A 22,162-nucleotide genomic window follows, 5' to 3' on the forward strand; every position below is an offset into this window, starting at 1 on the left:
TTATACTGCTGAGGTAACATGAAAGCTGCTCTGTGATTGGTTGTAATATATTATACTGAGATAACATGAAAGCTGCGCTGTGATTGGTTGTTATATATTATACTACTGAGGTAACATGAAAGCTGCGCTGTGATTGGTTGTTATATATTATACTGAGGTAACATGAAAGCTGCACTGTGATTGGTTGTTATATATTATACTGAGGTAACATGAAAGCAGCGCTGTGATTGGTTGTTATATATTATACCACTGAGGTAACATGAAAGCAGCGCTGTGATTGGTTGTTATATATTATACTGCTGACGTAACATGAAAGCTGCGCTGTGATTGGTTGTTATCTATATATATATAAAAACAAATGTACGTCTGTCTTTCTGTTTTCGCAGCAACGTGCGACGGGTAAGCTAGTAGCTAATAAAATAAAAAATCTTTCTATTTTTGTTAGTTGATATAAAATAAGACTACAGCGAAAAACCAAAGTAAAGTTTATTGATTTTTTTGTTTTAAATTGTCACTGACTTTTCAGACGACTTGTGCTTCAGTAATAGCCAATGATAACCAGCAAAGTCTCTACTCACTTCACTTACCTAAAATAATGTTATTGTGCTGAAAATTCTTCAAAAGTTACTGAGGAAAAAGCCAAGACTCCTATTGATATCCTGCTGAGGCAGCCAGCTGGTGTTTATTGTCTTGCAGTTTCTGAAATCACATCCACACTGCTCAGTACTGCTGTTTAATATCCTCTATTATGTATTTTATTGTGAGGGTGTGCTGCAGAGAAAAGAAGATGTCCTGCTCTTCTCTGAGCACAATGTCTGGGGGTGTCTGGAAGCAGCGGTCTCCCCCCTAACTTGCAGAAGTAATGAAAATTTGAGATACAGCCTGCAGAAGGAAAAAATCATATAATGGCAAGAAATTGTGTTATTCCTCATGTTCACACAGATGCCAGTTTATTCTGAAAGTCACCTGAAATGACAGATACGCTTTATATATAGTTGTTTGCCATACTCATAAAAGAGATATCCTATATTTTTGTGGGGTGCTGCCTGTGAGCCGGGGGGATACATAGTTCAAGAATCCGAGGAGATGCATCCGCACGCTTAGCTGCAGCGGAGATCCGGTATGGGTCATACCCTTCGAAGATAGCCTTCCTTGTTTTAGGCTTTGCCAGCTGGCAGACTCTGTCTGAGGCTTGTGTGTACAGAGCGGATGCAGGAACACGCTGCAGAACGGTCAGGTCATGCTGGTACTGCGGGTGTTCCGCTTTAGGCACTAAAACAAATAGGTTAGATATATGAGATTGAAGAGGCAGGGTCACATCCGACCACCCCCATAAACTAAGGTAACAAGTGAAGACTATAGACGCCAAGTGCAATATGTTCCTTTTATCTTTATACCTCTCTCTGTTCCCTTGCGGTGCAGACCAGGCATTCACTGCATGCTGATGCAGGAGAGGACTAGTCTTCAATTAGGTAATAGTTATATAATGATGACCTGTATTAATAGAGACCCTACATACTCCACAAATTAGAGGGAACATGAACCATGAAAATTAGACATTACATATGCTATCTGTTAAGTTCGTGTGGGTTAGTGAGCACCGGGCCCACGAACGTTACCAAAGATAGGGAACACCCGGTGAAACAACCACCAATTAACACCTCTCCCTATCTTCTACAAAGGAAGATGACCAAGGACTTACCTGGGCGGAGACACTGCCCCAATAATGGGCGGCCTAGCGGTCTTCAGATCTGGGCCCTTGCTGCCACTAGGAACCCACACACCCTGGATAGGACACATACACATGCCACCACCGACAGGGACAACTGGACATACAGAGCCAGAATCACTCCATACAGCAGCCAATACACAAACACTAGTAGCATATGTTAATGCTATAAATGCTAGGTATTAGTTGACATTTTGGTCAAAATATGGAAGCTAGTGTGCCATGTCACGGCTCCCAGCTATACTGCTAGTCCCTACACTAACCAGGAGTTTAACACAACCAAACATAAACCACAAGACACAAACCTATCTTGTAGCCACCACACATAGAACCTGCTCACACCACACAGAGAGAGAATGAGAACAGAGAAAGCTGACCACACCCACACCTGGGAAGACAGCTGACCACACCCACACCTGGGAAGAAAGCTGACCACACCCACACCTGGGAAGACAGCTTTCTGTGTACTGACCTGGAGTGACTGGCTGGCTGCAGACACACATACCTAGCCACCACAATCCCCACCACCTGAGCAGGAAAGCTCCAGAGAAGCGGTAGTACAACAGATCTCAGGAGACAGACATGACACTATCAAACTAACAAGCACTTTGAGGAGTGAGGGTCCTGCTCACAAGAGCTTACAATCTATGAGGAAAAAGGGTGACAGAAGAGGTAGCAGTGCTCATTCTGTACGATGCTCCAGCCATCTTCTTTATAAATAGGGTAGTATACATAAAGCTGTTTGAGTCGCTCACAGCTGGCGTCTCTATAGATATGAAATGCATTAAGGTGTATGCAGCATTGGGGTTTATGGTCCTCAGGTTCTCAGGGAGACTATAGGATAAGTGGGGTAGAGTTAGATTACGGAATGGGATAGGCCTCCGCAAAGAAAAGTGTTTTTAGCATTTGCTTAGAACTGCGGCTGATGAGAATTAACCAGATCGTCCAGGTAGTGCATTCTAGAAAATTGCAGCTGCCTGGTAAAAGTCTCGGAGGTGGGAGTTTAATACTATGGCGGAACTTAGTGTAAGATTAGCAGAATGGAAAGCCTGGGAAGGGTAACAGACAGAATTGAGGAAGGAAAGAGTCCTTTGCAGCGCCACCTATTAGAAGGCAGTATTTCTAGAAGTCAATGTCAGACTTTTGAAACAAGCCTTATAACAGCTGTCTGTGCATCGCTATTCTGGCTTTGGCTCACAATTCCCAGTCATTGTTATAAGGCTTATTTAAAAAGTCTGACATTGACTTACAGGAATGCTGCCTTTCAATAGGTGGCGCTGCAGAGGTATTGCTCTATCTTCCATTTGAATATTTACCAAAAGAGCATGGACAGTAACATAGTGTGTAAGGCTGAAAAAAGACACACAATCATCCAGTTCAGCCAAATACCCCGCAATGTTGGTCAGGAGGAAGGCAAAAAAACCCGAAGGGTAGAAGCCAACTTTCCCCATTTAAAGGAAAAAATTCCTTTCTGACTCCAATCTCGCAATCAGAATAATCCCCGGATCACCGACCCTCCTGAGTGATCAGTGGTATACCATGTAATATTGTAACACTCAAAAAAGACATCCAGGACCCTCTTATACACTTATCAAATTCATCATCACCGCGTCCTCCGGCAGAGAGTTCCATAGTCTCACTGCTCTTACAGTAAAGAACCCCCTTCTATGTTGTGTAGAAACCTTCTTACCTCTAGATTTAGTCCCCATGTTACATTTCTGGGTATAAATAGATGATGGGAGAGATCTCTTTACTGAACTCTAATATACATCATTAGTAGAGTGCCCCCTTGTTACAGTCGGGGGTATAATAGATGTACTGACCCCTGATATATCTATACATAGTTATTAGAGCGCCCCCTTGTTACAGTCCTGGGTATTATAGATGATGGGAGAGATCTCTGTACTGACCCTTGATATATCTATACATAGTTATTAGAGCGCCCCCTTGTTACAGTCCTGGGTATAAATAGATGATGGGAGAGATCTCTGTACTGATCCCTAATATATCTATACTTAGTTATTAGAGCGCCCCCTTGTTACAGTCCTGGGTATAATAGATGACGGGAGAGATCTCTGTACTGACCCCTGATATATCTATACATAGTTATTAGAGCGCCCCCTTGTTACAGTCCTGGGTATAAATAGATGATGGGAGAGATCTCTGTACTGACCCCTGATATATCTATACATAGTTATTAGAGCGCCCCCTTGTTACAGTCCTGGGTATAAATAGATGATGGGAGAGATCTCTGTACTGACCCTTGATACATATATACATAGTTATTAAAGCGCCCCCTTGTTACAGTCCTGGGTATAATAGATGATGGGAGAGATCTCTGTACTGACCCCTGATATATTATACATAGTTATTAGAGCGCCCCCTTGTTACAGTCCTGTGTATAACTAGATGATGGGAGAGATCTCTGTACTGCCCCCTGATATATCCATACATAGTTGGTACAGCACCCCGTTGTTACAGTCCGAGGTATAATAGATAATGGGAGAGATCTCTGTGCTGACCCCTGATATATCTATACATAGTTATTAGAGCGCCCCCGTGTTACAGTCCGAGGTATAATAGATAATGGGAGAGATCTCTGTACTGACCCCTGATATATCTATACATAGTTATTAAAGCGACCCCTTGTTACAGTCCTGGATATAATAGATGATGGAGAGATCTCTGTACTGCCCCCTGATATATTATACATAGTTATTAGAGCGCCCCCTTGTTACAGTCCGGGGTATAATAGATGATGGGAGAGATCTCTGCATTGTCCTCTGATATATTATAACATAGTTATTAGAGCGCCCCCTTGTTACAGTCCGGGGTATAATAGATGATGGGAGAGATCTCTGTACTGACCCCTGATATATTATACATAGTTATTAGAGCGCCCCCTTGTTACAGTCCTGGGTATAATAGATGATGGAGAGATCTCTGTACTAACCTCCGATATATATGTACATAGTTATTAGAGCGCCCCCTTGTTACAGTTCTGGGTATAATAGATGATGGGAGAGATCTCTGTACTGACCCCTGATACATCTATACATAGTTATTAGAGCGCCCCCTTGTTACAGTCCTGGGTATAATAGATGATAGGAGAGATCTCTGTACTGACCCTTGATACATCTATACATAGTTATTAGAGCGCCCCCTTGTTACATCCCTGGGTATAATAGATGATGGGAGAGATCTCTGTACTGACCCCTGATATATTATAAATAGTTATTAGAGCGCCCCCTTGTTACAGTCCTTGGTATAAATAGATGATGGGAGAGATCTCTGTACTGATCCCTAATATATCTATACTTAGTTATTAGAGCGCCCCCTTGTTACAGTCCTGGGTATAATAGATGACGGGAGAGATCTCTGTACTGACCCCTGATATATCTATACATAGTTATTAGAGCGCCCCCTTGTTACAGTCCTGGGTATAATAGATGATAGGAGAGATCTCTGTACTGACCCTTGATATATCTATACATAGTTATTAGAGCGCTTCCTTTTTACAGTCCTGAGAATAATAGATGATGGGAGAGATCTCTGCACTGACCCTTGATATATCTATACATAGTTATTAGAGTGCCCCCTTGTTACAGTCCTGGGTATAATAGATGATGGGAGAGATCTCTGTACTGATCCCTAATATATCTATACTTAGTTATTAGAGCGCCCCCTTGTTACAGTCCTGGGTATAACTAGATGATGGGAGAGATCTCTGTACTGACCCCTGATATATTATACATAGTTGGTACAGCACCCCGTTGTTACAGTCCGAGGTATAATAGATAATGGGAGAGATCTCTGTGCTGACCCCTGATATATTATACATAGTTATTAGAGCGCCCCCCGTGTTACAGTCCGAGGTATAATAGATAATGGGAGAGATCTTTGTACTGACCCCTGATATATTCATACATAGTTATTAAAGCGACCCCTTGTTACAGTCCTGGGTATAATAGATGATGGAGAGATCTCTGTACTGACCTCTGATATATATGTACATAGTTATTAGAGCGCCCCCTTGTTACAGTCCTGGGTATAATAGATGATGGGACAGAGATCTCTGTACTGACCCCTGATATATTATACATAGTTATTAGAGCGCCCCCTTGTTACAGTCCTGGGTATAATAGATGATGGGACAGAGATCTCTGTACTGAACACTGATATATATGTACATAGTTATTAGAGTGCCCCTTGTTACAGTCCTGTGTATAATAGATGATGGGACAGAGATCTCTGTACTGAACACTGATATATATGTACATAGTTATTAGAGCGCCCCCTTGTTACAGTCCTGGGTATAATAGATGATGGGAGAGATCTCTGTACTGACCTCCGATATATATGTACATAGTTATTAGAGCGCCCCCTTGTTACAGTCCTGGGTATAATAGATGATGGGAGAGATCTCTGTACTGACCCCTGATATATCTATACATAGTTATTAGAGTGCCCCTTGTTACAGTCCAGGGTATAATAGATGATGGGAGAGATCTCTGTACTGACCCCTGATATATCTATACATAGTTATTAGAGCGCCCCCTTGTTACAGTCCTGGGTATAATAGATGATGGGAGAGATCTCTGTACTGACCTCCGATATATATGTACATAGTTATTAGAGCGCCCCCTTGTTACAGTCCTGGGTATAATAGATGATGGGAGAGATCTCTGTACTGACCCCTGATATATCTATACATAGTTATTAGAGTGCCCCTTGTTACAGTCCAGGGTATAATAGATGATTGGAGAGATCTCTGTGCAGCGTCCTGTAGGGTGACCCCAGACACAAGGCACACGTTGAGGAGCTGAGAGGGTAGAGAGGTCCCTTGTCACGGTGGCACTTACCAGGCTCCCTCCCAGAGGGACACACGTAGCCTCGGCCAGAGCAGCGCTGGGTCTCTTCCAGGCACCCTTAGGATAGGGATGCCCAATAAACTGGAGGACGGGGATAGCAGATATCACAGCTGATGCCACCATTCTATTACGCATCGGTTATTGTTACAGTCCTGGTGAACAGGTGCACAAATCAATCATTTGTGCGCCGGTTCAGATGGCCTGGTGAGCTCGGTGCAAATGCCCCGAGCTCACCAGGCCATCGCCCATTTACCTGGCTCCCCTCTGTTCCTCCCTGCTCGTTCTGTGTAATGGGAAGGGGCGGGACGTTGGCAGAGCTAAGTGCCAGTCCGCCCCGCCTCCTCCCATTCATGGCTATGGACAATGGGCGGGGAGAGGGCAGGTGCTTAGCTCCACCCACATCCTGCCCCTTGTCCATAGCCATCAATGGGAGGAGGCGAGCCAGATCGGCACTTAGCTCCGACCTTGCCCCACCCCCTCCCATTGCACAGAACGAGCAGGAAGAAACAGAGCTGGGCCTGCAGGGGGGGGGGGGGGGGGGGAGGAGAACAGAGGGAGGGAGTTTAGCAGCCATGCTGCTAAACTCCCTCCCACCTACGGCCGCTGCCATGGGCTCCCATAGGAACCCATGCAGCGGCCGACGTATTCTCAGCCCCAAAGATAGTTCCACGACTATTTTTTTGCCTCGACGTAAAAATGCCCAATGCTAGATTGGCTCGCCCGGGCGTTTTTACGTCTCATGAATACGCCCATATGATCTAATGCATTGGAATCCAATGCATCAGATCACAGTGCATATCGGGCGGCCGTGAAAACGGACGGACGATATGCGTTCATGTAAAAGAAGCCTTAGACTGTCTACTCTTACTTTACACCACCTATCAGTTGGCTTAGCCTATGCCAAAAGCTTCCCCAAAATTTGGTGCAATTTTACCGCAATGGGTCATTTAGGTCATGCTCCCATTCACAAAGCCACAGGCCTATGTTAGATGAGTCATAAGAAGTGTCTGTAAAGCACTATTTATAGGGGACGAATGTTGGGCAAACGATGGCCCACACTCATCCCTGCATGTACTCGCTCCCATGCTGTTGCACAGGAGCAAGTATTGTTGGTCAGCAGTGGGCCGGGACGGCTGGAGGAGATTTCTCTTCTCGCTCCCCCGACCCCTCTCCATTCAGTTTAACAGCGGCCATTCAGTACTGAATGCCCGCTGTGTTAAGTGAATGGAGAGGGGCGAGAAGAGCGAGGGCTGAAATCTCCTCCAGCCGTCCCGGCCCACTGCTGGCCGCTCTGTCACAGAGCCAACAATACTTGCTCCTGTGTGACAGCACAGGAGCGAGTACATGTGGGGACGAGTGTCAGGCATCGTTTGCCCGACATTCGTCCAGTGTAAATGGGGCTTAAGTGTCTAAAAACACGGCTGAAAAGAACTTACTTACAGGGCTTGTCCAAGTTAATTGTTTTAAACATTTCTTGTTGGAGTACTCCTTTAAATTTAGTATCGTCAATAAAGCTACTGGGATCTGAGGTCTCTCATGTGTTCAAGTTAATTAACAATAATCATTGGTGAAAGAATGAGAGACATTAACTGTCTGAGGGACCAGCCCAGTGTTAACTTTATAGCAGGACAAAGAAATGTGTAGTGTCCAATCATGGTGGACCAACTCCCTCAACGCAGCAAAACAATACAGATAGTAATTGCAGATTCCATGAGAGATTGATCCGTTTTAATATGCGGATTAATCAAATGCATTGGAACACACAGTTCTGCTCACATTGGCAGGTTGGAATTGCATAACCCGCTCGCCGAAAATAGAACACAACATGTTCTATTTTCCGTGGATATCTGTGCCATAGAGCCCATTGTGCTCTGTGGCTGCGGATATACCCCAGCCAATACGCAATGACATTGTGTATGGGCTTTGGCCACCGGCGTCATTACTAAGCAACGGTGCAGGAAAAGTAAACAAAAAAAAGCTATACTGTGCATGTTTGCCTGCGTGAGTACTAAAAAAATTAAGTTGGAGAACCCCTTAAAGAATGCAGTGCAGCACTCACATATTCACCCATAGTAACAGTCCTGCAGTGATGATTAAGACTAGAACAGCAATGGCGAGCACAGAGGGACGTCAACTGCGGTGGCCCACTTGGTGGTTGGTGTGCCATTATAACATGCTTAGACATCAGTCAACACAACCCAAAAAAATGAGGTACCAACATCAGATTGTAGAGGTTTTGGCTACCTGGCTCCTGTTTGGTGAGCAGGTAACTGAGCATGTAACCACCATTACCTGATAAAGCCTCTGTTCTAGCTGTGGGAGCGGACACTTTTTCAGGATTGAAGAAAGCATTTCCATCCTCCGGTTGACTTTTTGGTGTGCTTGACAAAGAGTGGGCAGCACGATTCTTGGGCCTGGCTAGCTGTTCAGTACGAGGACCTGCTGAAGCTCTCTTTGCTGCTTCAGTCACCTGAAATGAAGATGCAATTGTAGATTTTCGATGTCAACCATTTTTTGATCTTTTATTTAGGGGACAGAATATTGGGTCGCACCCTGGTGTACGCAGATCTCTCTTCCCTCCATTCTTGGCTAATACTTTTTGCCTGTGCCAACTTCTCCAAGCGGGGTGATGGGACAGCCTGTACAGCACTTGGTTTGACTGGCCAATTTGGAGAAGGCCTACAGGAAAAGCATAAGACTGATGACTTTTAGTGTTTGCTCATTATAGTATTCATTGTTTATTCTGTTCCACTGCCAGTTGTGGAAGGAAAGGAAACTTAGTGCAATCTCCTTGGGTTACACAGATGATGCACATATATAGTCACCTGTCCTCCTTATACATCCCGTTCACAGCTTTGTGCTGTGCCAGCTCATTTTGCCTTGCAGTCAGACCTGTTGGAGGACAGTGAATGCAGAGATTGTCATGTTGTATTGTTCTTCTATCACATATATCCGTCACATCTGTCACATCAAGCTGTTCTCGATATGTAAATATACATTTATGAAGACTATTGCCACAGTGACAGTAATCAAGGCTTTTTTTCAATATATTTCAGTCTTTAAAGTGTAATTAAACTTGTAGATAACTTTTCAGAATAAGCTGCCACGTGCCCACGACCAAGAGCACAACGTCTCATCACTATATGACTCGCATCCCGCATTACTACCAGGATGAATCTCTAATTGTCAGTTTTCCATGAGCTGGTGGATGGAGACTAGCTGCTATGATGTCTCCCACACACAAAGAAGATGAGATACCCCCCCAACACCTAACCCCCCCCCCCCCCCACACACACACACACTCATACAGCAGTACTGAGCAGTGTAGCTGTGAGTTGAACATTAGGGTCACTAGAATCTGCAGCCGTGTTTCTTTGCTGTTGTTTTCCTTCAGCAACTCCTTCCTCCTCTTCTCTTCTTCGACTTTCTTGCAGCTGATCTCTTTGTGTGCACATTTCCGCAGTACATTCACGCTGTATAAGTGCCATATTGGTCTGAGAAACTCCCTTGTAACATTGTGATTTTCTATTCCAGTGTGATGCATTTTGTGAGACCATCACATCGCTGAACATACAATTCAATTTCACATGTGTGAAAATTTCATGTTTTTTTAGGAGAATCCAAACCTCTATCAGCGCGCTGGCAGGTACGTATAAAGCTCCAGGCTCCGGAACACGACTCAGCGGGATCAGGAACAATACTTATAATGAACGGCATCCGCTATTCCAAATACACTGAATTCTCAGAGCAAACCAACGTGTCGGTCCTGCCGTCCCTCTGGGCTAATTTGTAGACACTAGTGGAAACCGTCCTCGTGGAGTCTCAGCAGGCAACTAATAACAAACTGTCCATTTCACTGTGTTGGCTTGTGTGATGGGGACATGAAGCTTGTGTGGATGTAGACCAGGGGCGTCAAACTCATTTTCCCCGAGGGCCACATGAGCCTTATGGGTGCTTTCAAAGGGCTACTTTTCCGTGGCCCCCTATAGATGCTATGGTGATGATGATTGAGTTTTAGGCATAGCGTGTAGTTACATAATGCATCCACATGAGGCAGAGTTGATTTGCTAACAAACCACACCACATCAGGCTAAGATGTTCTTTTTCAGACATTATCCATTCTGTATATATTGAAGACATCACCCTGCTGTGCCACCACCGCCAGCTACGGACACAACCGTTTGGACGCCAGATCCATGACTTGTGGGTACAAGATGCTGGCTGTGTACAGTTGACGTCATCTTACATTGCTGCTGACTTCATAGAGATAGAAAGCTCAGCTGAGACGACTGAGCTCGTCTGTCCATACAGGTACCGTGTACGAGGAAAGTGCTGGAACGTGAGAGCGGCCGGCGCTCGTGAGAAGTCGTATAAGCTGCAGATGAACCGTACGCTTCCATATACAGTGATTGTTATGTAGGAACTTACTGTAAGTGGATCCTCTGCCTGTCTTGTTCTGCCAATATACCGACGGCCTGAAACACAAAGCAGAAGCATGGGATCATCCACAATACACACGGTCATTACAGATGATCCTCCCGATGGGAAATCCTCATCATTTCAGACACAAAAACTAAAAAATGTCATTTAGCAAAAATTCGATGAACCATCTAAAACGAACTCTTCAAAAAGTTCGCTCATCACTAAGAAGTTCAATTCTGCCTTCCCCATTACTCTTATTTCGCTAGGGAGGGGTAACATTCCTCCTTAAGGAGAGCACCTAGGAGGTGAGTGAGGAGACGTATAAGGCCATGCAGGCTCCTCTGCAAAATATATGCAAATTAGTAAGATAGAACCATACCCCTGCAGTGCCACCTATTGGATGGCAGACTTCTTGCAAATCAATGTCCGACTCTCCATCTTCCTAATTTGCATATATTTACCATAGGAGCATGCATGGCCTTATAAGTCCCCTCACTTGCCTTCTAGGTGCTCTCCTTGAGGAGAGAGGACACCCCTCCTGTCCCCGTCACAGGTCTCTCTCTAGCCAAGCCAGGATCCTACTGCCCACTGATGATGGGCGAACACCTTGTAACAGCCGTCTGTGGATGGAGTCTGGCTTGGTTTTCAATTCTCCATCATTGTTATAAAGACCTGTATAAAGGGTCAAGCATTGATTTGCAGGAAGGCTGCCGTCCAATAGGTGGCGCTGCAGAGGTATTCTTCCATCTTACTTATTTGCACCCTGACCAGTTTTAATGCTGTGTTTTTGTTATACATGTTCATTTCAGCTAAGAGCTGCAGGTGATTTTACCACGAAATGCCGGTCAGCTGACAACTGCATCGCGGATGTACGGTGTTTTACGACAACACAAATAAAATGCCATTAGACTACGGTAAATCCGCCAAGGAATAGCCATGTGGAGGAACAGCCTCAGGGGTCCTAATAAGCAGGAACCAATCGCTTCTCCATTCACTGAAGTTCCTTATTAAGTTTTCCATTAAAGGGGATGTCTCGAGGAAGCAGTGAATTTTTTTTTTGCCCAGTCCCCCTAATTAAGCATACATTACTAAGCCCCCCTGTAAATGACTTTTCTAGCTGGTTTGTACTTACAGTTCCAGCAACTTATAAAAGTTTCCCCAAGATGGCCGCCGGCTCTTTTCCCTTCGCTTGCTGCAGCCCGACGTGCGCGCTCCCGAGACGCTACCAGCTGTGTCTCCCTGACAACCAGATGCCCCGCAGCCGCCGACCGGACCCCGGGATTGAACGCCGACGACCAGTCACCCACCGCCAGGCAGCAGGTAACCGGCGCTAGCCCCCGGCTCCCCCGCGCTAGCCCCCGGCTCCCCAGCGCTACGCCCCGGCTCCCCAGCGCTACGTCCCTGCCCCCCCGCGCTATGCCCCACCTCCCCAGTGCTAGACCCTGACAACAGACGAAGGCCCCTCGGCCCAGCGGTAGGCCCCGGAGCGCAGCGCTAGGTTCCGGAGCCCAGCGCTAGGCTCCGGAGCCTAGCGCTGGGCTCCGGGGCCTACCGCTGTGGCCCGGGACCTTCACCTGTTAGTGACACATCACCCCCGATCCATCACTTACCTGGGCGGCTTCTCGGGACGGCTGGGCGGCTCCAGTTTCTGCACCATCCTCTAACAGAGGAAGGTACAGAATGGCCGCTCCAGCGCGCTCCTGAGCAGTGACAGCTCGTCTGCGCATGCGCAGAAGAGCTGTAGCGGGGAGCACACTGAAGCGGCTCGTGCTGAAAGGAGAAGACCGGACTGCGCAAGCGCGTCTAAAAAAGCAAGCTGCCAGCGAATTTAGATGGCACCATGGAGACGAGGACGCTAGCAACGGAGCAGGTAAGTGGAATAACTTCTGTATGACTCATAATTAATGCACAATGTACATTACAAAGTGCATTAATATGGCCATACAGAAGTGTATAGACCCACTTGGTTTCGCGAGACAACCCCTTTAAGACCGCAGGAGCAAAGTGAGCACTAGGTCCATTTCAGCCCAGAGCGCTGGCACACGGATGTGTTATAGATGATGTATTTCATCACTAGTTGGGAGGATTTGCCTCCGTATATTTTCTGTTAATAGGCAAATACTGATAGATAATAATACTAATCTGGAGGATTGCTGTTTCCTGTGTTTGTTGAGAGCGTTGTGGGGTCGCCGTCGGCACCAGAGACCGACACGCTAATTACTGGTTCCCCCAGCATTCTGCATGTTGAGGGTCACCTGTAATTATTGCCTCATTGTTCCCTTTAAGGGATCTGCAATTAACCGTGTGAAATTAAACGGCAAATAATCAAAGTAATTAGTACCCGGTGGCACGTAATAAGTCTGTTATTTATATTTATCAGTGGCGGTTCCAAATGTGATTAGTGCTGAACGTGTGAAGAACAATTGGGAAACAACTGGGATCAGACATTATTTCATCAGAGAAACAGATCGGTCGAGATCCTAGCGGTAAAATGGCGCAGAAACGTTACAGTAAATCCTATCCACTTAATCTGCCCATCACTCTTGTATCATCTGTGGGTTTTTTGATTAAGGCCTAATGCACATGGGCGGAAATTCCGCCCATGCCCGCTGCCATAGGACTGCATTAGATAATGCGATCCTATGCAGACAGCCGGTAAACAAACCGCGGCATGTCCTATTACTGTGCGAACCTCGCAGAGGCCCGTACAGAAGTGTCATGGCTGACGTGCCGGCTCTGCTGTGCGCATGTGCTGGCTGGGTGGCAGCCGGCACATAGCAGACTGGGGAGATGCCGAGAGCGGTCACTGCAGGGGCACAGCGCGCATCCAGTGGGACCCGACCCGGCCGTCTGCAGGGGGCCTAACGAAGACCAGATACTGAAACACTTATTTACTTATTTACTAATACTGTCTAAAAGTTCGTTCAAACTTAAAGGGCTTCAAGACAGAACGATTATTGTTCAAAGAAGCGAAAGTCAACGATAATCGTTTGGTCTTAACGCGAGCCGACGACCAGATGACTACATAGGATTGTAAGCTTTGTGTTCCTGCAGGCATAAGGCTGCATTCAGACGAACGTATATCGGCTCGGTTTTCACGCCAAGCCGATATACGTCGTCCTCATCTGCAGGGGGGGGGGGGGAGGATGGAAGAGCCAGGAGCAGGACCTGAGCTCCCGCCCCCTCTCTGCCTCCTCTCCACCCCTCTGCACTATTTGCAATGGGGAGAGGCGGAACGGGGGCGGGGCTAATTCTCGGAATTTAGGGGCAAAGAGGAGGCAGAGAGGGGGTGGGAGCTCAGTTCCTGCTCCTGGCTCTTCCATCCTCCCCCCCCCTGCACATGAGGACGACGTATATCGGCTCGGCGTGAAAACTGAGCCGATATACGTTCGTGGGAATGCAGCCTAAGAATCCTGGTTGGCTCGTTCACGTATCGTTTGGTTTAACAGCAATCATTCAGTCCTTCTCTGGTTGAACGATTCTGAAGGATTCTCATTTGAACTCGTCAGAGATGTATCTACCTGTCTAGACGGGCTACACATAGCGAACAAGCAAGTGGTGATGGCACTCCTTTGTTCAAAGGCTAATTGGCTTGTCATTTTAAAACTGTCTGGTAGCATTTAGACACAACGATTATTGCTCGAAATTCACTCAAAAGCCGTCTTTTGAGCGATAAACGTTGTGCCTAAAGGCCCATTTACACCAGCAGATGATCGCTCAAAGGACAGTCTGAGTGACGGCTTGGAGCGATCCTTTTGCATAAAGTGTTAGGTAGCTACTCAGCTACTTAAGTACCAATTAGGTGTGTAAATAAAGCCTTCCTGAATGCAGTTAATACCCCGAGGGCTCCTATCTGCGCTCAGATCCTTTGTTCTCCACGGGAAACAATGCTACCAGAACTCCCCGCAGAGAACTGCTGATAAGAGTGAAAGACGATTTTTAGGTTGAACTGAATTTATTGACCAGCTAGCAGTGCACAAAAAGCGCTCGATGGGCGCCTGTTTAGACGCAACGATTATCGCTAAAATGAGCGCCGATTAGCGATTTTTTTTAGCGATCATCGGCTGGTGTAAATGGGCCTTAACTGCACTGACATGCTGAAAGACAACAATGAGCCTTATCAGGGATTCACAGCAGGATACTATTGTTTCATCACGCTCCCTGATAACAGCCGGGGTATGAAGAATAGAGCGGCCCCGCTTTGTTCTCCATACCCCACTTGCAGCGCTCGTCTGTATAACAGCTGGGCACTCCGAGCGGGGAACAGCTGAACACAGAAAACAAGCCGGGACACCCCGCTTGTCTTCTGCACTCTCCGCTCGGAGCGCAAGGTGATCACTCAACGTTTGAGCGATCATCTTGCACTGTAAATGACACAACGATTATCACTCCTAGGGGCGGAGATTCCAGAGTATAGTCTGGCAGTTGCCAGTTATTGGTTCCGTTCCCTGTGTGTCTGACCTCTGTCCTGCTCCAGTGGAGGTTACCCTGTCCCAATCCTGCTCTGCCTGGGTTCTGTGGTTTTCTTTCCTGTTGGTTATTCCATCTGCCCAGCCTGTCAGTACCAGTAAGTTGTTGTCTGCATAGGGACGGCGGTTCCTTCCTGTCCTGCCACTAGGCAGTGTAGGGTCAGAGTTGGCGGCTTGGACCTGTCCACCTTCGGGGCTATTTCCAGGAAGGGACATTGGCGTGGCCGAGGGTCCAGGAGTCCCACGCCGTGCGTACCTGTGCACCCCACTGGTACTGTAACACATGTATCATATTTGTCTTTTGTGACCAAATGAGTGAACAGGTCTGGACTGCTGTATTGGCTCAAGGTCGGTGTATTATTGGATTTTAGTTTTAGTCTAGTAAAGGGGGTTGTCGTAACCGGTGGGCCTGCGTCATTTTTACACAGTGGTGTGAGCCAGGCCTAAGAGAGCCCCGAGATCATTCCGATTCCCTGTGCATCCTGTTTAGCTCTTATAATGATACTTATGGAGAGCGAGCTTCCTGGAGAAGAAATGGGAGAATGCAGGACTAGGAGTAAGTGATGTGTGGAGGGACAGGATTCATATTTGCAAGTCATCCTCGTTGCTGTTATATACGACTTCATCATCTACTTCTATCCTCTTAGCATTTTTCCCGGTAGATTAGACTGTCCTAAAAAATAGGTTCAGTTAATGGTACGCTGGTATCCAAAGAGGTAATAGGAGTCAGCTGTATAGTAGGTATGTGTGATGCGGTGAGAGATAAGGAGGTCAAGGTGAAGAAGAGCATATGGGAACACTGGTTTGAGAAGGTATAGCTGCTTCTGATTGGGCCCCGCACCCTTTGAGGTGCACATATATATGATACCAGAATGGAGCTTACTACATAGATAATGTCATTAGCACTGGCAGATCCATTACCAGAAGCAAGCATACAGCATAGATATACAGCATACACTTGAATAAAGCCCAGCATGTCAAGAATCACATAACTAAAAGCTTCACTATGCAAAACAACAGGAGTTCAAGCCATACATGGGTCTAAATCCCCCTACGTGTTTCGAGCTGAAAGCTCTTATTCCTGGAATACAATTCTTTCTTCTCTATGTGAGCACTGACTGAAGAAAAGACTCACAGACCAAGCGCCAACTTCCATGGCTGACAGCAAGGGAACCGGACCTGGGTAAGTATAAGAAGGACACCCCTGGACTCCACGTTCCCTGACCTATAAGCACCATAACTCCTTTCTACTCTCTATACACTTCAATGAGCAGGATGATTCCTCGCCGTCCCCCACTTCCGGTTCTGCTCTGTGGGGAGTAACATGGCAGAGTCTCTCCTCATGACTCATAGTTAAAGGAACATGGGAGTGCTCACAACATTATACAGACTCCTGTGTTAGGGATCTGTAATATGCTGCCCATTTGCAATACACACGGTGAAATCTGTAACAAAATCTGCATGTAAGGCCGCTGTCCCGCCGGCGTTAGGGTCAGTTCTGGGTTTCCGTCTTTCTGCTGTTTTTGGAGGAGAAAAACTGAAATCAATGGAGAACAAGCTGATCCTTTTTTTCTGTTTTATTTCATTGGGGTTACAAAGAAACAGAAAACAAAAGGAAGTATTTCTGTTCGCCTCCAGTCCGTCAGGTTTCCATTTTTCTAAATGGAAAAACAAGGCTGCAGAACTGCGCCATTGTTTTGGAAACAAAAATAGAAACCTGACGGAACGGAGACGAGCTGAAGCCTTTCCATTTACTTTCAGTTTTTTGAAACCCCATTAAAATGAATCGGTAAAAAAAATTTCAATTTATTTCAGTTTCTCTCCTCCAAAAATGGACGAAAATCCTGAACTGACCCTAACGCCGGTGTGAAAGCAGCCCAACACATACAGATTGTGGATTTGTGGCAAAACCTGCAGTAGTATCTGTATTTCTTCTTGTTTGTCCATGTTGTGTTTTGCATTAACCCTTTAAGGACCGGGTTATTTAGGGATTTTACCCATGTGGTGGTTTTAATGCCCAATGTTTTCCCTTTAGCAACCAAAATTATTTTTGCTGCGTTTTTTTCCATGACATATAGGGATATTTTTAAAATATCTTTTTCGCTGCTTTATTTCCCCTCTTTTTTATTTGAGGTAAAAAGGTAAAAAAAAAGATTTTTTTAACATTTATAGTTATTTTTTTTAAGTTAGTATATTTATGCTAAAATAAAGTATGGGAACGGGTTCCTCTATTTGTTTTGGATGTTTTGATATATAATATTTATGGTTTTGGATTACAGGGCGCATATAGCATATATTGGGGTTATTTTCCTTTTTATGTATATATTGTTGTTTTATTTTGTAATTTTCTGTTATTTATATATATAATTATTCTTTTTACCATCTATGTCCCCCGTGACATTATATAAGACCTCTGGGGGACATTCACATGTTTTTTGTTATTTGACACTTTTCCCCTGTAGCTGTGGCATCCATATGAACCGCATCCATAAGAGCCCCACTTATAGGAGAAAACATCCCCTGTAGTGACAATAGTCGCTGGCAGAGATGATCAGGGTCTTCTAGGACCCTGTAGCTCTGCTGTGACAGGGAATCCTGGCAGTCACATGACTGCCGTCTCAAGTAGTGGAAGTTATACTTCCACTTTCACTTTTTAGTACGTAGCACTCATTGAGCGCCATGTACTAGAGAAAGAAGAAGGCAGAAAGGGTTAAAAACCATTCCTGCTTTCTCCCACAGGTTCTCAGCTGTCACTAACAGCTAGGATCCCGACATGTTTTGGTTAAAACCCCGGGCGTATTTTTTACTATTGGCTGGGTTTAAAGCCCATAGCCAAGCGCCATCAATTCACTGTGCTTGGTCCTAAATGGATAAAAGAATGTTGTATTGTCTATTTGTAGCCATCGCTGCTTTCAAAATTCTGCTGGATTCTCTTGGCAGCGAACAGAAATGTATCTCCATTCCACTAAGGCCTTAAGCCGAATGCACACAGCCAGGTCGGATTCCACATGCGGGATCCAACCCTGTGCCGACCAGGGATCCCTGCCTACCTGTCCGGATTCTTTTCATCTGTGCTGCGGATGTGCCGGCCGGCGCTGCGGCACACATGCGCTGTGCAGATAATATTTCAAAGGTCTGTGTGAAAACAATGGATGTCTGTCCCATTCTGGTCTGATCCACAGATGAGAGTGGAACATGCGATAATGTCCGGCACACTTCATATATCGCCGCTAACAGTTTGGCCCCAGCTGGTTCAATATTGAACAATGCTGTTAGAGCCGGAGGGTTTCTGTAGTTGCATGCACTGACCTGTCTCTGTGTTTCAGGAAATTCACCTTAGGACGAGCAAGAAGATCAAGTCGACTCCCTGGTGACAAAGAGCCCGGAGCTGCCCACATGGTGAGTCTGATAGGAGGTAAGAAAGGAAACAGCTTCAGGATAGAAGTTACTAATATCACTACATTAAAGGAGTGCTTCTAGCCCAGCTTTTCACGGCCAAGATGGGAAAACCCGGCCTTGTGTCTGCGAACACTTCAGCTCAGCACTGTTTGTGCAGCTCCTATAGAACTAAATGAGAACTATGGAAACAGCATGGCGAGCCGCTACACTGTGTCTATAGCCCCTATTCACTTCAGGCACTGACCTCGTAGTTACTGGCTGGAGGGTCGGTCACTATAGCAGCGGTTTCCCATCTTGACTACTAAAAAGCTGACATGGGAATAGCCCTTTAACTGAATGGGGCACATACTATTACTATATCCTTTTAATGTGTCATTAATTCCAAGACACTGTGCATAAGAGAAAGGGAAGTACTGTGGCTTCCCGAAAATAAGACACTGGCTTATATTAATTTTTGCCCCAAAAGAGGCACAGTGTCTTATTTTCAGGGGAAGGGGTCTTATACTCACCTGGCCCGCGGCGTCTGTGTCCCTTGCACTGGTCTCTGGCGCTGTGGCAGGTTGCCGTGTCCTCAGTGTTGACCCAGCAATATCTTTCTGGTGAGGGGGCTTTGAATACCCCACCTCCAGCAAGTGAGTGCTGTGATTGGATCACGAGTGTCACTGACTCAGCCAATCAGAGCCGGCACTTGATGAGCCAATCACAGCCATTCACTGATGCCATTCACTGAATGGCTGTAAATGACCGAGTCCTGGCTCTGATTGGCTGACGCTCGATCCAGTCACAGTGTCCACTTGCTAGAGGCGGGGTATTCGAAGTCCCCTCACCAGAAAGAGATTGCTGGGTCAACGCTGAGGACACAATAGCCTGCTGCAGCGCTGGAGTCCAGCGCGAGGGACTCTGACGCCGCCGGCTAGGTGAGTCCCTCTTTGGCCCTTTAATGGGCCTCTTTCTGACTTTGGGAATAGATCTGCATTCATAAACTTACCATATTGCACTATAAACTATCTGGATGGTTCCTAACAGCACCTGAGAACCCAGTTTGCATATTATTCCAACATTTGGTTTATACAAATTTCTATATTCCAATGATTTTTGTGTATTTAATCCCTTAACGACCGGGAGGCCGTTAATGGGCTTTATTCTGATGCAATTGCCTTTTTCCGGCAGCTGCATGAGAAGCCTAGTGCGGGTCACCTGTGCCAGGGAGAGCGGGCGCTCGGCTGTTAAACCACTGATCCCTGCCATCTAACCCTTTCCATGCCGCGGTCAGTGCTGACAGCGGGGCTCCTTCTCACTATTTGACCCCTGCGATGTACTCTATGGGTTACTATGGCACCCAGGGGCTTGAATAAAATGTGAAAAAGTTGCAAAAAAGGAAAATTATATAGATTTGGTAATGATATAATTGTATCGGCCTGCAGAAATGGTTTAACATATTATTTGTACCACACAGTGAGCGCCGATAGAAAGCAAAAGAAACATGCGAGGACTGCAGATCTTATTCATCTGGCCTCTAGAGAGAAATGCAATAAAAAGCAATCAAAATGTCTTATGTTCCCAAAAATGTGATAACTGAAGACTAGAGATCATCCCGCTAGAAACCAATCCTGGAGCTCCGGCGATGGAAACATAATGCTGCGGCTCTTGGAATGCGGCAACACAAAATCAAACATTTAACGTTTTAAAAAAGTGTATTTTGTGTACAAAAATAGCAAAACACACAAAAAACTGTAAACTTGATGTCGCCGGAATCGTGCCGACTGGAGAATAAAAGCTCCACATTGTTTATTATACAAATGAAATCCAAAAAACAAACGGCACAATTTCTTTTTTCCCCCAATCCGTCTATTAAGAATTAATAAAAATGATACAATACATTATATGTACCCCAAAATGATGCTATTAACCCTTTGCAATCCAATTTTGGATTCAGGGTTTCCTAGGGGGCTTTCTCTTTCTGTCGTTATACAATGGCGCCGTTTGCTGGCTAGAGCCAGTACTGCGGTATGAGACATGCTGGAGAGGCCCCTGACATTAGAGCGGGACAGTAAGGATACCCTGCCGGACGTCTTCCAGCATCGGAGCTGTACAGCCTTCAATCAGAATGTCTTTACACGTCAGACAGTGGATTGGAAAGGGTTATAGATACAACTTTTCCCCCCAAATACAAGCCCTCATACGGCTGTGTCGACTGAAAAAATGAAAAAGTCACGTCTCCTGGAATGCGACAATGAAAAAAAAAAGAAAAATGAAAAAGCGCAAACAGGTATTGCCGCTAAGGGGTTAAATTACAGCCATTGACCTGTAGAGAAATGGATCCGTCACACAACGAACCATAAGTGTCTGTTTGACTGTCCAAAGCGTTGCCTACTACAGTGTGTTTTTCTGGGGTTCACCCCAGTCACCCCCAACTGTATGTTTGGTGTTCCCGCCCCCCTATTGTTTCCCATCTACAGGCACATCAGGTTATATTGAACAGGTGATAATAGTCCTGATGTATATTCCGGATCCACGCTGCACTGGGTTGTTTGCTCAGCTGTCTGGGACACAATGTAAATAGTCTTGGTGTTTGCATAGTGACTTCCTTATGTGGCGACACATCATGTGCCGGGAGCAGCCCATGCCAACCTCTGTAACCGTATGATACATAACGCTCAGCTTACCCCCTATGCGGCTCTCGCCTCTTCTATCCGGCCTCCTCTGCTGTCTGTGTTGCTGGGAAACTCTGGTTTCCAGGAGACTCCAAGAACGTCATGTGGAAGTAAGGAGGGTGTCATGTGATGACTGGGTGACATCTGAGAATGGTAGCACTCTGCTTGCTGCTACTTTGTATTTACACTTATATAACTGGCAGATTATACTTCATTTCTTTGTAGCGCTATAAATATGTAAATGATCTGATTAACGAGCATATTGTCATCGCAGACATAGAGAGAAGTCAACAATGAAATGCTCCCTGGATTTATGATTTAAGATTGTACTGGTTTTTAGCATTTTATTGCGCTATTTATAAACAATTGAGTTTACCTGTGCAGTCATTGGCCACGACAGTGTCCTTTCATTCCTAACTTGTTTATTTATTCATGTAATATAAATACAGCACCAGAACCAAGCTCATGAAATAAAAAGAGCACCAAAACCAATCTCATAACAAATACAGAATCAGAACCAAGCTCAGAAAATAAATAAAGCACCAGAACCAATCTCATAACAAATACAGAACCAGAACCAAGCTCAGAAAATAAATAAAGCACCAGAACCAAGCTCAT

The 22,162-nt window shown here is 45.6% G+C and overlaps 1 protein-coding gene across 1 annotated transcript; it reads right to left on the reverse strand.

Moving 5' to 3' along the window:
• Positions 1–916: 916 nt before the first annotated feature.
• SPMAP2 (sperm microtubule associated protein 2) lies at positions 917–21,658 on the reverse strand. Its single transcript, XM_066604756.1, has 7 exons — positions 21,557–21,658; positions 18,801–18,896; positions 11,029–11,075; positions 9,426–9,492; positions 9,153–9,279; positions 8,893–9,070; positions 917–1,272 (listed from the first exon to the last, which is right to left on the reverse strand). Exons 2-7 carry the CDS (start codon positions 18,887–18,889, stop codon positions 1,025–1,027), a joined length of 756 nt encoding a protein of 251 aa, XP_066460853.1. The 5' UTR covers positions 18,890–18,896; positions 21,557–21,658; the 3' UTR covers positions 917–1,024.
• Positions 21,659–22,162: the final 504 nt, after the last annotated feature.

Source organism: Eleutherodactylus coqui, chromosome 5, assembly GCF_035609145.1.
Source record: "Eleutherodactylus coqui strain aEleCoq1 chromosome 5, aEleCoq1.hap1, whole genome shotgun sequence".
Lineage (NCBI taxonomy): Eukaryota > Metazoa > Chordata > Amphibia > Anura > Eleutherodactylidae > Eleutherodactylus > Eleutherodactylus coqui.